Source organism: Centruroides sculpturatus, unplaced genomic scaffold (assembly GCF_000671375.1).
Source record: "Centruroides sculpturatus isolate CEXI.00-Female unplaced genomic scaffold, Cexi_2.0 scaffold20, whole genome shotgun sequence".
Lineage (NCBI taxonomy): Eukaryota > Metazoa > Arthropoda > Arachnida > Scorpiones > Buthidae > Centruroides > Centruroides sculpturatus.
Genome location: NW_019384333.1, coordinates 698,717 through 711,961, shown reverse-complemented (window position 1 = coordinate 711,961; position 13,245 = coordinate 698,717). Strand labels below are relative to the sequence as shown.

The window sequence follows — 13,245 nt, the reverse complement described above, 5'->3', positions numbered from 1 at the left end:
TCTCATTGGTTGTAAATATATTCGGGTGAGATGGATTTTTGTAATTCAAACTAACGTTGACAAATGAAGTATGAATAAAGTAATTTTATATGACAACTGGATATGTGTGTACATACACAAACACACAAAATGCATATACACATATTCTAAAATTTCTAACAGAATGTTTTTATAGGATCTTATCAGCTGTTTTTATAACCTTGTGATAGTCATTAGTTATCAGCTAACATATTTTTTTATTTCTCACAAAACTATTTGTGATGTTGATTTTTAATAATTTGTTCTCTCTTTAATTCTTCCTTATATACATATAAAACTGTTCCAAATTATGAATGTTTCTATTCATATGTAATTAAATGTGACAGCATGTATTTCTTCCTTATCATTTAATTAATATTTCTTTCAAGTTGTAATGTTGTTTCTCCTTTTTTCATTAATTTATAACCCTTTCTTAATTTTCTTTTTGATATTTTGTTTTTAAATACAGTAGACCCCCCTATAACGCTTAGATACGTTCCACGCTAACCGAAAATTACGTTGTAGGAATGATTAAATACATGAGCCAATCGCAGCCCGATAGGTGGGAACTTTACGGACTAAGGCTGTTTGAAAGGTTTTCTTCTATAAAATTAACCGATTCTAGACTAATTCCACTCAACATTTCCAAAATACGTATAATTTTTTGGGAATAATCTGTATAAACTATGCTATAAACAAAAAATTATAGGATTACTTACCGAGTGTGTACCATTCGACTACGCCGTTGCTTAAAGCTGGTTTTCATCGCGGAACAGCACACGAAACGACGGCCGCAATTTCTGATAACGAATTTTTGGCAGAAAAATAACTTGACCTTTGGAGACATCATTAATATAAATAATTTTTATGGACGTTGAATAAGAAGTGTTTCTTTCACAAGAAATGTATAAAATTAGTGCTGTATTAGACTTACGGTACCTAATTTACATACTGTGCAGACGATAATAAACTCAACTTACTAGCCTAAAATCTCCGTAGCGTGTTGCCAGGCGGCAGAAAGCATATATATAATTATAATAAAGTTACAATAAATTAAGTTAATATATAATTATATATACAGTACCTAATTTATATATAATTAATGTATAATTATATGTACAGTACCTAATTTATATATAATTTATATATAATACTAAACAGACGATAGCAAACTCAATTTAGCCGCTCCGTAGCGTGGCGCAGGGTCGGAGGAAAGTAGTTCGGCTGCTCATCCACTATTGGTCCAGACTCTATCAATCTTGTCGCGAAACGACGTTATAGGAGGTACGTTATACGAAAGTTGCTACAATTTTTTCGCTACGTTATAGGAATTGTCGTTATAGGAACGTACGTTATAGGAATTGTCGTTATAGGAACGTACGTTATAGGGGGGTCGACTGTAAGAATATTTTCTAATGAAATCGAATAATCAGTTTAGTTCTAGTGCATTTGGAAGCATTTATATTTATGTATATATATATTAGTGATTGCAAATTTACCAAGTATTGCATTACTGGTCATTTGGTAATTTTATTCAAAATTACCGGTTTATTGGTAATTTACTGGTAAATTCGTATTAACGAATGATTTAAAATGAAACTGAATTTCTGTCAGAATGATTGAACAACCATTTATTTTCAAGTTTTCTATCAGTTTAGACAAACAATATTCTTGTGATAGCAATTATTATGATATAACAGACATTGAAATAATGCTGATTATTAATTATGTTTTTCTCTATTTTGAAAGTAGGTTCTTAAAAAACATAATATATTTAGGCTCTCATTATCTAATCTAGATCTAATTTTTGTACATATGGCAGCTGTATTAGAAAAAGCTCTCTCGAATCAATACTAGTTGGACGTACTGTCATTAGAGCATTGAAAATCTTTTTAAATTCTACAAAATAATTCATTTTTTTTTAACTATATCTTTCACACTTTTAAATTTACTTATATTACTGTTACTGTATCAGTGTCTATGCTCATTTTATGTTTAATGAATAAGTCCAATTTCTTTCATTGTTAAATTTGACTTTTTTATTGTGCACTTTGTTCTCGTGTCAGTGTGAGAAGTTGATCGTGTAAGCAATGAACACCTCTCATAAGAAACTAATTTCAGTGATATCCTCAAGTGTTGATTTGTTTTCATTTTCTGATAAGTGCTTGATTACTACAATCCCATTCAAAATTGTATTTTCCTTAACATTATTGGATATTTTGTGTGACTTACATTTGTTCAATTTTTCTGGGTTATGTAGATACATTAAAATATCAGAGTAAATAGTTTGTCTCTCTTTCACATAAAAAATAATTTTTTTTTTTTTTAGTTCGTTATGCAGAAAGAAATCCCATTTTGATAATTCTTCTATCAGAAATTCTAAAGTTAGATCTGCAATGCACAAATTTGTGTTTTTGCAACACAATGATTAGACTGCTACTTTTACAGGTTGTAAAGATTGTGTTGTATTAGACAGCAATTCAAGTTCACCTTCAGAAAAGGTTATATCTGAACAAATATCAATTAGACTTTTTCTGACAGAATTTTGGTCTCCTGAAAAATGTTCCAGCATGGTCAACATACTGTTCAACGTGTTTTTGAGCCTAATAGTAGAAATGATTTTTTTCGTAATTCATCTTTAATATGCTTCTGTAGAATGTCATTTTTGATTGGTGACTTTCAAAAAGTTTTGACTACATTTTGTATTTTCTTAATTAAAAGATTCAAAAGTTTCATCTTGGAAAAAATTCCTGTGAAACTATGCCTAAAACTATACAATATAAAGGTGAAGATGCCATTATAACAGTATGAGCAGTAGGCAATATCAGTGTAGACAAGTGTAATACTGTTATAATGGCATCTTCACCTTTATATTGTATAGTTTTAGGCATAGTTTTAAGTTTACCTTTACTTTGTATAATTTTTAATATACCATCTACTTTAGATAATACTTACTGATGATGCTTACTACTCATACTGTTATAGTGGTGTCTTCAATTTTTATATTGTATAACTTTAGGCTTAGTTTTAAAGTTGACTGTTACCTTGTATAATTCTATTATAGCATTACCTTTAACTAATACCAACTGATGAGGGACTATTTTCTATTGGGAAAATAGTCCGAAATGCATTTTGGGTTTTCGTTTTCACACTTATGTAGTAATTTTTTGAGTTTATTAAATTGTTTTCACTTTGATCCCTTAGCGTTTGTGCCCATCATTGGTCTGATAAGCCCTCACTATTATCTGCCTCACGGTTGTGGATAATTTAATTAATATAAGATTATATATAATTCATTATTAAACAATGTTTCAGTATTTATGAAACATTCTTTAATAATGTTTCGTAAATACTGAATAAATAAAAACTCATTTTCAAAAGTGCTGAGATTTAGCAAATTGGTTTCTTGTAAAATTAATTATTGTGTAATATAAATTATTTTGTCAACAAGTAAAGCTTTTTTTCTGATTATGATCATTTTAATGCAATCTGTTTGAGATCGCATGCTTATGTATGCGATCTCAAACAGACTGCATTAAAATGGTAATGCTTTTTCTATGGGAAAATCCCTTTCCGAAAATTCTGTCTGCTTCTGTTTTTGAGAACTTTCAGAAAATTATTTTCCCATAGAAAAAACAATACATTTTTAATGCCATCTGCTGGAGATTGCATGCATAACCAAAGAGGTTACAAATTGGCCTTAATTTAAAACTTTGGATTGGATCATTTTGATCCTTGCAAGTTTGTAAATTTTTATAAATCTTAGTTTCCATAGCATTATTTTTTTGATTAATTATTATTTAATTTGCTTGACAGAATGCCTTTGGCAGTAAATGGTATCATTATTGAAGATGTACCCTCGGATACAAGGACTTTATTTGAATTATACCCTCATCTTAAGGTTAGTATATTTGATTCTTTTGATTTTTTGATTGTATCCTAAATTTTTACAGGATGCCTGTAATTTGTTAACCAGATTAACATAATTAATAAAACATAAACTATATATATATGGAGAGCAATGGCATTTTGCAGCAAATATAATAACTCAAAAAGCTTTCTATCACAAAGCCACGGGTACTTAAGAAATTTAATAAATTTTGACATGAGACCTGTAATAGTATGTACAACATCCAGTTTGTACTTGATTCCTTGTATTATACAGCATATGTTGGAGATCAAAACTGCTGATGTTTTATACAAAACAATTGTCAATACATCCAGATAATTGCCAATTTTCATTGCACTGTTTTTTTTTTTTTCTTAAAAGAAAAATGTCCAGAGATCTCGAGTTACCATATTCAATGCGAAAACCATTTTATGATATCTATTCTGGTTAATTTTTTTATTAAGCATCTTAATATGGTTCATAAATCGTAGTCATCCTGTGTTTCCATTTTTGAATTTGCATTGAGTATATTACAAATTTAATTGAAAACTAAATTTTAAATTAATAAAGTGTAATTTATTGTTATTATTTAAAGAATTTCAAAATTCTATAAATGTTAATTACTGCATGTAAAAATTCTAATTTAGTTAAAATATATCAAACTTTTTTAAGTGTAGCATATGTGTAAAGATTTGAAATAGTGTTTAGAATGCACCTGGAATAATTTATATGCTTTATTGTCCAATTAAATGCAAATTTTGATTTAAAATCTTTTTATAAATTTATTTTTAATGTTTACAATTTAAAAATATATAGAAGAAACTAAGTCCTCTTCAATTCTGTTGTGTTCATCACTAAGAAGAAAACAGGTTTTCTTTGGAGAGATGACCTTTTATTAGAGGCTGTCCTGCAAAATTATGTAAAACAGTTAAAATTTTCACTGATGATAAGCCAATAATTAAAAATCCAATCACTGTTAGGAAATATTATTACTTCAAAGCATTACATGATAAAAAGATAAAGTTGACCGAAAACAAAGTTTTAAGAATAATTTAATGTTTTAAATATTAAGACTTATTTAAATAAATAAATTCTGAATTAGTTTTCCTCTAGAGAATGCAAAAATTATTTGATTTAATAATAGGAAACAAATTTTTAAGTGTATAATGTTCAAAATGAGAGATTCATTCCTAAATGATGAATTTATAAATTGATTGCTCAGAATAAATGAATTCAAAAAGTTTCATTGATTGATGAAAAAATTAATCAACATATATACAGTGGTGCCTTAACTTATGAGTTTAATTCGTTCTGTGATGGAGCTCGTAACTCAAATTACTTGTATGTGAAATCAATTTTTCCCATTGAAATGAATTGAAATGCCATTAATCCGTTTCAGACCCCCGAAATATCCCAATTTTTTTGTTATATGTTTTTAAATAAGAAAAATGTACTTATAAATAACGAATATTATATAAAAATACAATAGAATGTATTGCAATAAACTAGTTTCATTAAGTACTGTATAATGTACAGCATTTATCTTGGATATCAGATGCTGACGAAGGTGGAGGAGAAAGGCTGAACAGAATAACTGAATCTTATTTGCTGTTTTTGCTCTTTTGCCATGCATAAACAAAGAAAGAAAAGATGGAAAATTTGCAAAATGAGAGACAGTGGCACCGCACACAGATTGTAGAAGTGTTATACTCGTACTACTTTGCCAAGTTGACTGTACACACACCTTGGTCATGTTTTTTAATAATTTCTTTCTTTAAGTCAATGAACATCATCTGCTTTTTCTTCTCAGCATTGTCTTTCGCACTCACTTTAGTCAGACCCATGGTAGGAAAAATGAAGTTTTGCAGATGTTGCAGCATTCACTGCCTTAAGAAAGAAAAGATTGAAAACTCGAATAATGAGAGACAGTGGCACCACACACAACATGGAAGTGAACTAATGCCCATGTCACTTGATTGTGTGTTTTTCTGTAAGCTAGCACATCAGCCTTTGAAAGAGTAATAAAAATGATGAATGGTTGAAAATGGAAAAATTTTCACAACATTGTGAAGGTTTGTCATTACAGTACTGTACTTTCATTTCAACATGACTTGTGCACTGTATAGTACTTGTATGTGATAGTTACTCTATTGTCTTTATTCATTTTTTTCAGGATGAATATCCAGAAGCACTTTCTAGGGATTTTTAGTAAAAATAATTCGTAAAATTACTCTTAATGACTGAAATAAGCAAAATCAACTACAATTACCTATTGAAACAATGATTTTTACTAAAAATCCAGTTTCTTATATCAAATTCTCTGTCTATCAATGACAGAGCTAAGCCTAATAATAAATACACATATACTGTATATTCATCCATATGTTTTATTGCATACTAGCTTACCCGTCGCGCATTGCTATGATCTCAGAAGGAAATTCAAGCAAACTCGTTATGATAAAATTAAATTTACATTTTATCATTTTCATTGAAACTTATTATTATTATTCATTTTCATCGGGAAAACATTTCAAAGTGTCGTTTCAATTTTATTTACAGTGGTACCTCAGGATACGAAATTAATCCGTTCTGAAACTGAGATCATATCATGAAAATGTCGTAAGGTGGATCATCTTTTCCCATACGATTACATGTAAAACCAAATAATTCGTTCCAACGCGAAAAACATACTCAAATTAAAGCCAAGTAATACATTAAAAAAAATAACTGTAGTAAGAAAAACAAATGAAAAATGCGAACTAATGTAACGTCGTATGGTGAGTTTTTGTTCGTATCGTGGAGCAAGAATATGTTTTAATTTCATGTCGTATCCTGAAAATTTCGTATGCTGGGGCGTTCGTAACCTGAGGTACCACTGTATTTATTGGAGTGCTTTGTGGATACACGATATTTTTTGTTTTTCCGTCTGGTGCATACATGAATAAATCAAAAGGTTTTTCGACGTGTGAGTTGGCCACATACAATTGTCCAAGCGAGAAGCACGGATTCTTTAAATTTAGCCCACATACTCGCAGAGATTGTTGGAAGTTCGATATTCCCCATTTTTATATATATTTTTTAATCCTTCATAATTTTGATTATTTAATTGTTCCTTCCTCTCTTCCTTGGCGTGTTGTGAAATTTCTCATAGTTGGATAATAAACCATTTCATTGTAATTTGTCTTTTTAAATTATTTTGAGTTGATATTAAAATTTGGAAAAGGGGGATCCCTAGATCGGTAAAATGGGTGAATTTCCTTCTACAACTTCGGTTGTTGTTCATGATACAGTTAAGGCTTTAACAAAGTTTGAGCGATTACGTAATTAGCAAAAAAAAGTTGAAATAAAGTGATTAAACAAAAATTATAACAAATATCGTAAATAATAAATGCATATATAGAGATATTTTTTGGAGGGGGGAAATGGTCTTCACAATTTGAAATCGATCGAACACACTGTGCTCGAATGCTCGTGTAAATGCGCGCCATCTATCGTAGGNAGAAATTCTAAAGTTAGATCTGCAATGCACAAATTTGTGTTTTTGCAACACAATGATTAGACTGCTACTTTTACAGGTTGTAAAGATTGTGTTGTATTAGAGTAGAAAAAATTATCAACACATCATAAAATATTTTGTTCTGATTTTGTCTGCATTTATATAATTAAAGATTAAAATATGATAACATCAAAAATTGCAAATCCTAAATGATATTAAGCGGCAGATGTCGCTCTCTTAAATTAAGATGTTGTCTATCAAAATAGTTGCATCACCATCAAAATTTAATTACATAATTATACCGTTTCTGATCAATGATTTAAGCTGAAAATTATTATTAACGTGTGAAATGCAAAATCTGTCTCATTGGTTGTAAATACATTCGGGTGAGATGGATTTTTGTAATTCAAACTAACGTTGACAAATGAAGTATGAATAAAGTAATTTTATATGACAACTGGATATGTGTGTACATACACAAACACACAAAATGCATATACACATATTCTAAAATTTCTAACAGAATGTTTTTATAGGATCTTATCAGCTGTTTTTATAACCTTGTGATAGTCATTAGTTATCAGCTAACATATTTTTTTATTTCTCACAAAACTATTTGTGATGTTGATTTTTAATAATTTGTTCTCTCTTTAATTCTTCCTTATATACATATAAAACTGTTCCAAATTATGAATGTTTCTATTCATATGTAATTAAATGTGACAGCATGTATTTCTTCCTTATCATTTAATTAATATTTCTTTCAAGTTGTAATGTTGTTTCTCCTTTTTTCATTAATTTATAACCCTTTCTTAATTTTCTTTTTGATATTTTGTTTTTAAATACAGTAGACCCCCCTATAACGCTTAGATACGTTCCACGCTAACCGAAAATTACGTTGTAGGAATGATTAAATACATGAGCCAATCGCAGCCCGATAGGTGGGAACTTTACGGACTAAGGCTGTTTGAAAGGTTTTCTTCTATAAAATTAACCGATTCTAGACTAATTCNTAAAAGGAATGTTCTTCATAATGTAAAGCTTGTAGATGAGGAATCTAAAATTTTAATAGAGATTTTTAATTGAAATTCTCTATTAAAATTTTAATAGAAGAGTACAGATCGTGTTACTAAAAACATGTATGATTTCCAAAGATAATACGAGATAAAAATTAAAGTGCTTTAATAAGAGTAAATTAATTATAATTTCCATATACAGTGTATCTTGACTTATGAGTATCCCAACTAATGAGTTTTTCAAGATACAAGCTGTCTCTCGGCCAATCTCTTGCTTTGAGTTGAGAGCTAAAATTCGGGTTATGAGCCAGCTTTAACCCACTGCTAGTTGGTGCAGTTAGTGCCACAGCAAACCATTAAAAAAAATTAAGAAATGGAAAACTGTCCTATGGTGTATGATATACCAATGTTTGAGGCAACACCACTAGTGACAAGGGAGAAAAGCATGCAAGACACTTCTTGTCAAAACTGAACAATATTACAGTGTTTTCCTTTCAATGAATTTTTGAACTAATAAGCAGTAATTATCAAGTTAATATTGTCACCTACTCCCAAACCGGGAAAGATGACTGGGATTGAAGATAAAGAAACATGTAGCACACAACTTTATTTAAAACTTACAAAGTTTTTATATTTTTAAATACTGTACATATGTACAATATTATATTATACTTACTACTGAATATGATTTTCTAAATGTGTTTAAGCTTTTATATACCATTCATTTACTTTCATATTCAATAAAACATACTGTATATTCATCCATATGCATATGTATTATTAGGCTTAGCTCTGTCATTGATACACATTGAAAATTTGATATAAGGAAAAAGATATTTAGTAAAAATCATTGTTTCAATAGTAATTGTAGTTGTTTTTGCTTATTTCAGTTGTTAAGAATAATATTCTGGATTATTTTTACTGAAAATTACTAGAAAGCTCTTCTGGACTCCATGTGGAAGAAGCTGTGGCCTGAGGTTGTCTGAAATGGGCTTTGAAAGATTCAAACCTGAAGCAGCAGTGATGGAGGAGATTGTATCCCTCGGCAAGTCCATGGGTCTGAACACGGATGAAGGTGGGAATATGGGAGAAACTATCAGATTTTATTCAAAAGAAACACCCAGAAAAAGTTACAACTAGGTGTGCGATGGTGCTATTTGATGAAGTCTGTTTCATCCTCCCTTTCAGAATGTTTCTGAAAGGGAGGATGAAACAGACCTCATTGGACAGGTTTTTATCAAAAACCCCTGCAGATGAAAGTGAGGAAAGTTGGCAAAAATTAGTGAATAAGATTCAGTTATTCAGTTCAGTCTTTCTCCTCCACCTCTGTCAGCATCTTCAAGTCATCTGATCTCTAAGGTAAATGCTGTACATCATACAGTAGTTAATAAAACCAGTTTATTGCAATACATTCTATTGTGTTTTTATACAATATTTATTATTTATAAGTACATTTTTATTATTTAAAAACATGTAACAAAAAACATTGCAGTATTTTCAGGAGTCTGGAATGGATTAATGGCATTTCAATGGGGAAAATGGATTTGACATATGAGCAATTTGAGTTAAGAACTCTGTCATAAAACAATGAAACAAATTAAACTCTTAAGTCAAAGCACTACTGTATTTACAGTAAGACCCTGCTTAAACCCAAAACAAAAAGTATCATATTTGTTTTGGGTACTAATTGGAAATCTGTTATAAGCAGGGGATATATTCCTAGGTGACAAAGCTCTAAATAAAACAGCATTAAACAAGGTCCTTTTAACACAGACTAAATAGGGAAAGAGGAACACACAATCCAAAAATAAACAGATTTTACTTTAATTTTCAGTTATTTTTATATTAATTTGTATAATGATATAAGTTAAATAACACACAAACATTTGCACACAGAAATGTAAAGTTCATTTTTTTGTGATGAGGTCCTGGTTCTTCTGACATTCATTTTTTACGATAAAGTTGTGTAGCTTCATTTGTCGCATTTTTCTTTCTTTCCTTAAGCAAATGTCAGTAGCAAGAGATCACATCCAAAACACATCTTGCTTTTGTACTCCTTTCAAAATCTGGATCATTCACTACAATTTGATCTATGATTTCGGTTATCATTACCAAACTTTTACTAAGGAAATCTGTAGAGAAATTCTTTGGATTCTTCATTTTCAGAATCACTATTTCCAGTTCTACATGGATTCCTTGTTCTGCTAGTTCTTGAAATTCATTGGTAAGGTTCTCATCAGAAACCTGCAGTATCTTTTCAATATCTTGCTCGTCTACATCTCATAGTCCTGCTGTATTAATTAGGTTGACAATATAGTCAACCTAACGATACAGCGATATGCTCTTTTCCTTGAGAATTCTTGGATACCTTCAGCCATAACTTCTTCCACACTTCATTCGTGCATTTATCAGTTAATTCTTGCCAAGCAAAAATGATATTGCCTATAACAGCCATGATATAATTTTTCCAAAATTGCACCAAACATAGATTTAAGGAAAGTACAGTGCTATGACGAATTGCCACCTTTTGCTGATTGGTTCGTGTTCAGGAATAATCATATTATACACAAATCAATGAAATGCCACAATAATTTGAATCAGCATAAATTTTGAGCTTTTTTTAGATTTTGAACAGATGTTATATCAAATCAGTGTTAAGCAGGATCTTACTGTACTTTCATATAAAATTAAAATTTCTTTATATAAAAATGTTTTTATTTTCTAATTCTATATTTGTTAAATTCCCTTTTTTTTCAATATATTTCACCTTTCCATATTCACAAATTCTGTGGAACATAACTGTACAAAAATAAGACTCTTCAACTATACATTTGGATTAAAATTGAATTAAAATTTGATGTTTAATACAGTTTGTGTAATTATTAGTTGAACATTTATTTATAAACCACTTCAAGGTAGTTTGTAAATTTGACTAAATTTAAATTGTTTAGGAACTGAAACAAAATATTAGCTTTATTTTGTACTCTTAATTAAAAATAATTATGTTCATATAGACAACCAAGCCTAAATTATTCTAATGATCAAATGGATTAACTATCAGATTATAACTTGGCTAATTAATTTCATAATGTTACAAAATTTGGACTAAAGATAGGCCGTTCTGCAACAAATTAATTAATTTAGATTATATTGAAAGAACTTAATTGAAAACTTGATCTAATCATTATAATTAATACAAAATGGCAGTGTAAATTCCTTTATTTCAAATTATGTATTATTTATAGCAAATAATGTATGTAGAAACCAGATGAGGGTAACCAAAAATAACAGAAAACACATCTTTTTTATCCAGCAAAGAAAATTACCATTTCTGACTTTATTTTATTGGTATTCCTCAATTACAAATTAGAATAACTTAAGAAATTGAACATGTAACTAATAATATCAAAAGCGCTCAGCAACTAAATAATGAGAAACAAAACACCTTTTTTGCCGAGAAATAAATATAATTTGAAAAAACAAACGTTTTCAGCCTAGTTAATAGGCCATCTTCAGGTCAAAAAACATTATGGAACATTTACGTTCCATTTTTTCGACCTGAAGATAGCCTATTAACTAGGCTGAAAACGTTTGTTTTTTCAAATTATATTTATTTCTCGGCAAAAAAGGTGTTTTGTTTCTCATTATTTAGTTGCTGAGCGCTTTTGATATTATTAGTTACATGTTCAATTTCTTAAGTTATTCTAATTTGTAATTGAGGAATACCAATAAAATAAAGTCAGAAATGGTAATTTTCTTTGCTGGATAAAAAAGATGTGTTTTCTGTTATTTTTGGTTACCCTCATCTGGTTTCTACATACATTATTTGCTATAAATAATACATAATTTGAAATAAAGGAATTTACACTGCCATTTTGTATTAATTATAATGATTAGATCAAGTTTTCAATTAAGTTCTTTCAATATAATCTAAATTAATTAATTTGTTGCAGAACGGCCTATCTTTAGTCCAAATTTTGTAACATTATGAAATTAATTAGCCAAGTTATAATCTGATAGTTAATCCATTTGATCATTAGAATAATTTAGGCTTGGTTGTCTATATGAACATAATTATTTTTAATTAAGAGTACAAAATAAAGCTAATATTTTGTTTCAGTTCCTAAACAATTTAAATTTAGTCAAATTTACAAACTACCTTGAAGTGGTTTATAAATAAATGTTCAACTAATAATTACACAAACTGTATTAAACATCAAATTTTAATTCAATTTTAATCCAAATGTATAGTTGAAGAGTCTTATTTTTGTACAGTTATGTTCCACAGAATTTGTGAATATGGAAAGGTGAAATATATTGAAAAAAAAGGGAATTTAACAAATATAGAATTAGAAAATAAAAACATTTTTATATAAAGAAATTTTAATTTTATATGAAAGTACAGTAAGATCCTGCTTAACACTGATTTGATATAACATCTGTTCAAAATCTAAAAAAAGCTCAAAATTTATGCTGATTCAAATTATTGTGGCATTTCATTGATTTGTGTATAATATGATTATTCCTGAACATGAACCAATCAGCAAAAGGTGGCAATTCGTCATAGCACTGTACTTTCCTTAAATCTATGTTTGGTGCAATTTTGGAAAAATTATATCATGGCTGTTATAGGCAATATCATTTTTGCTTGGCAAGAATTAACTGATAAATGCACGAATGAAGTGTGGAAGAAGTTATGGCTGAAGGTATCCAAGAATTCTCAAGGAAAAGAGCATATCGCTGTATCGTTAGGTTGACTATATTGTCAACCTAATTAATACAGCAGGACTATGAGATGTAGACGAGCAAGATATTGAAAAGATACT

The 13,245-nt window shown here is 29.2% G+C and overlaps 1 protein-coding gene across 1 annotated transcript in view; it reads left to right on the top strand.

Moving 5' to 3' along the window:
* The window catches only part of LOC111630859 (protein N-terminal asparagine amidohydrolase-like), a 56,392-nt gene that overhangs the window by 19,198 nt on the left and 23,949 nt on the right, over nucleotides 1-13,245 (top strand). The window contains exon 2 of the mRNA XM_023375023.1: nucleotides 3,835-3,919. Within this exon, the coding sequence (XP_023230791.1) occupies nucleotides 3,836-3,919 (84 nt within the window). The 5' untranslated portion in view covers nucleotide 3,835. The remainder of the gene's footprint in view (nucleotides 1-3,834; nucleotides 3,920-13,245) is intronic.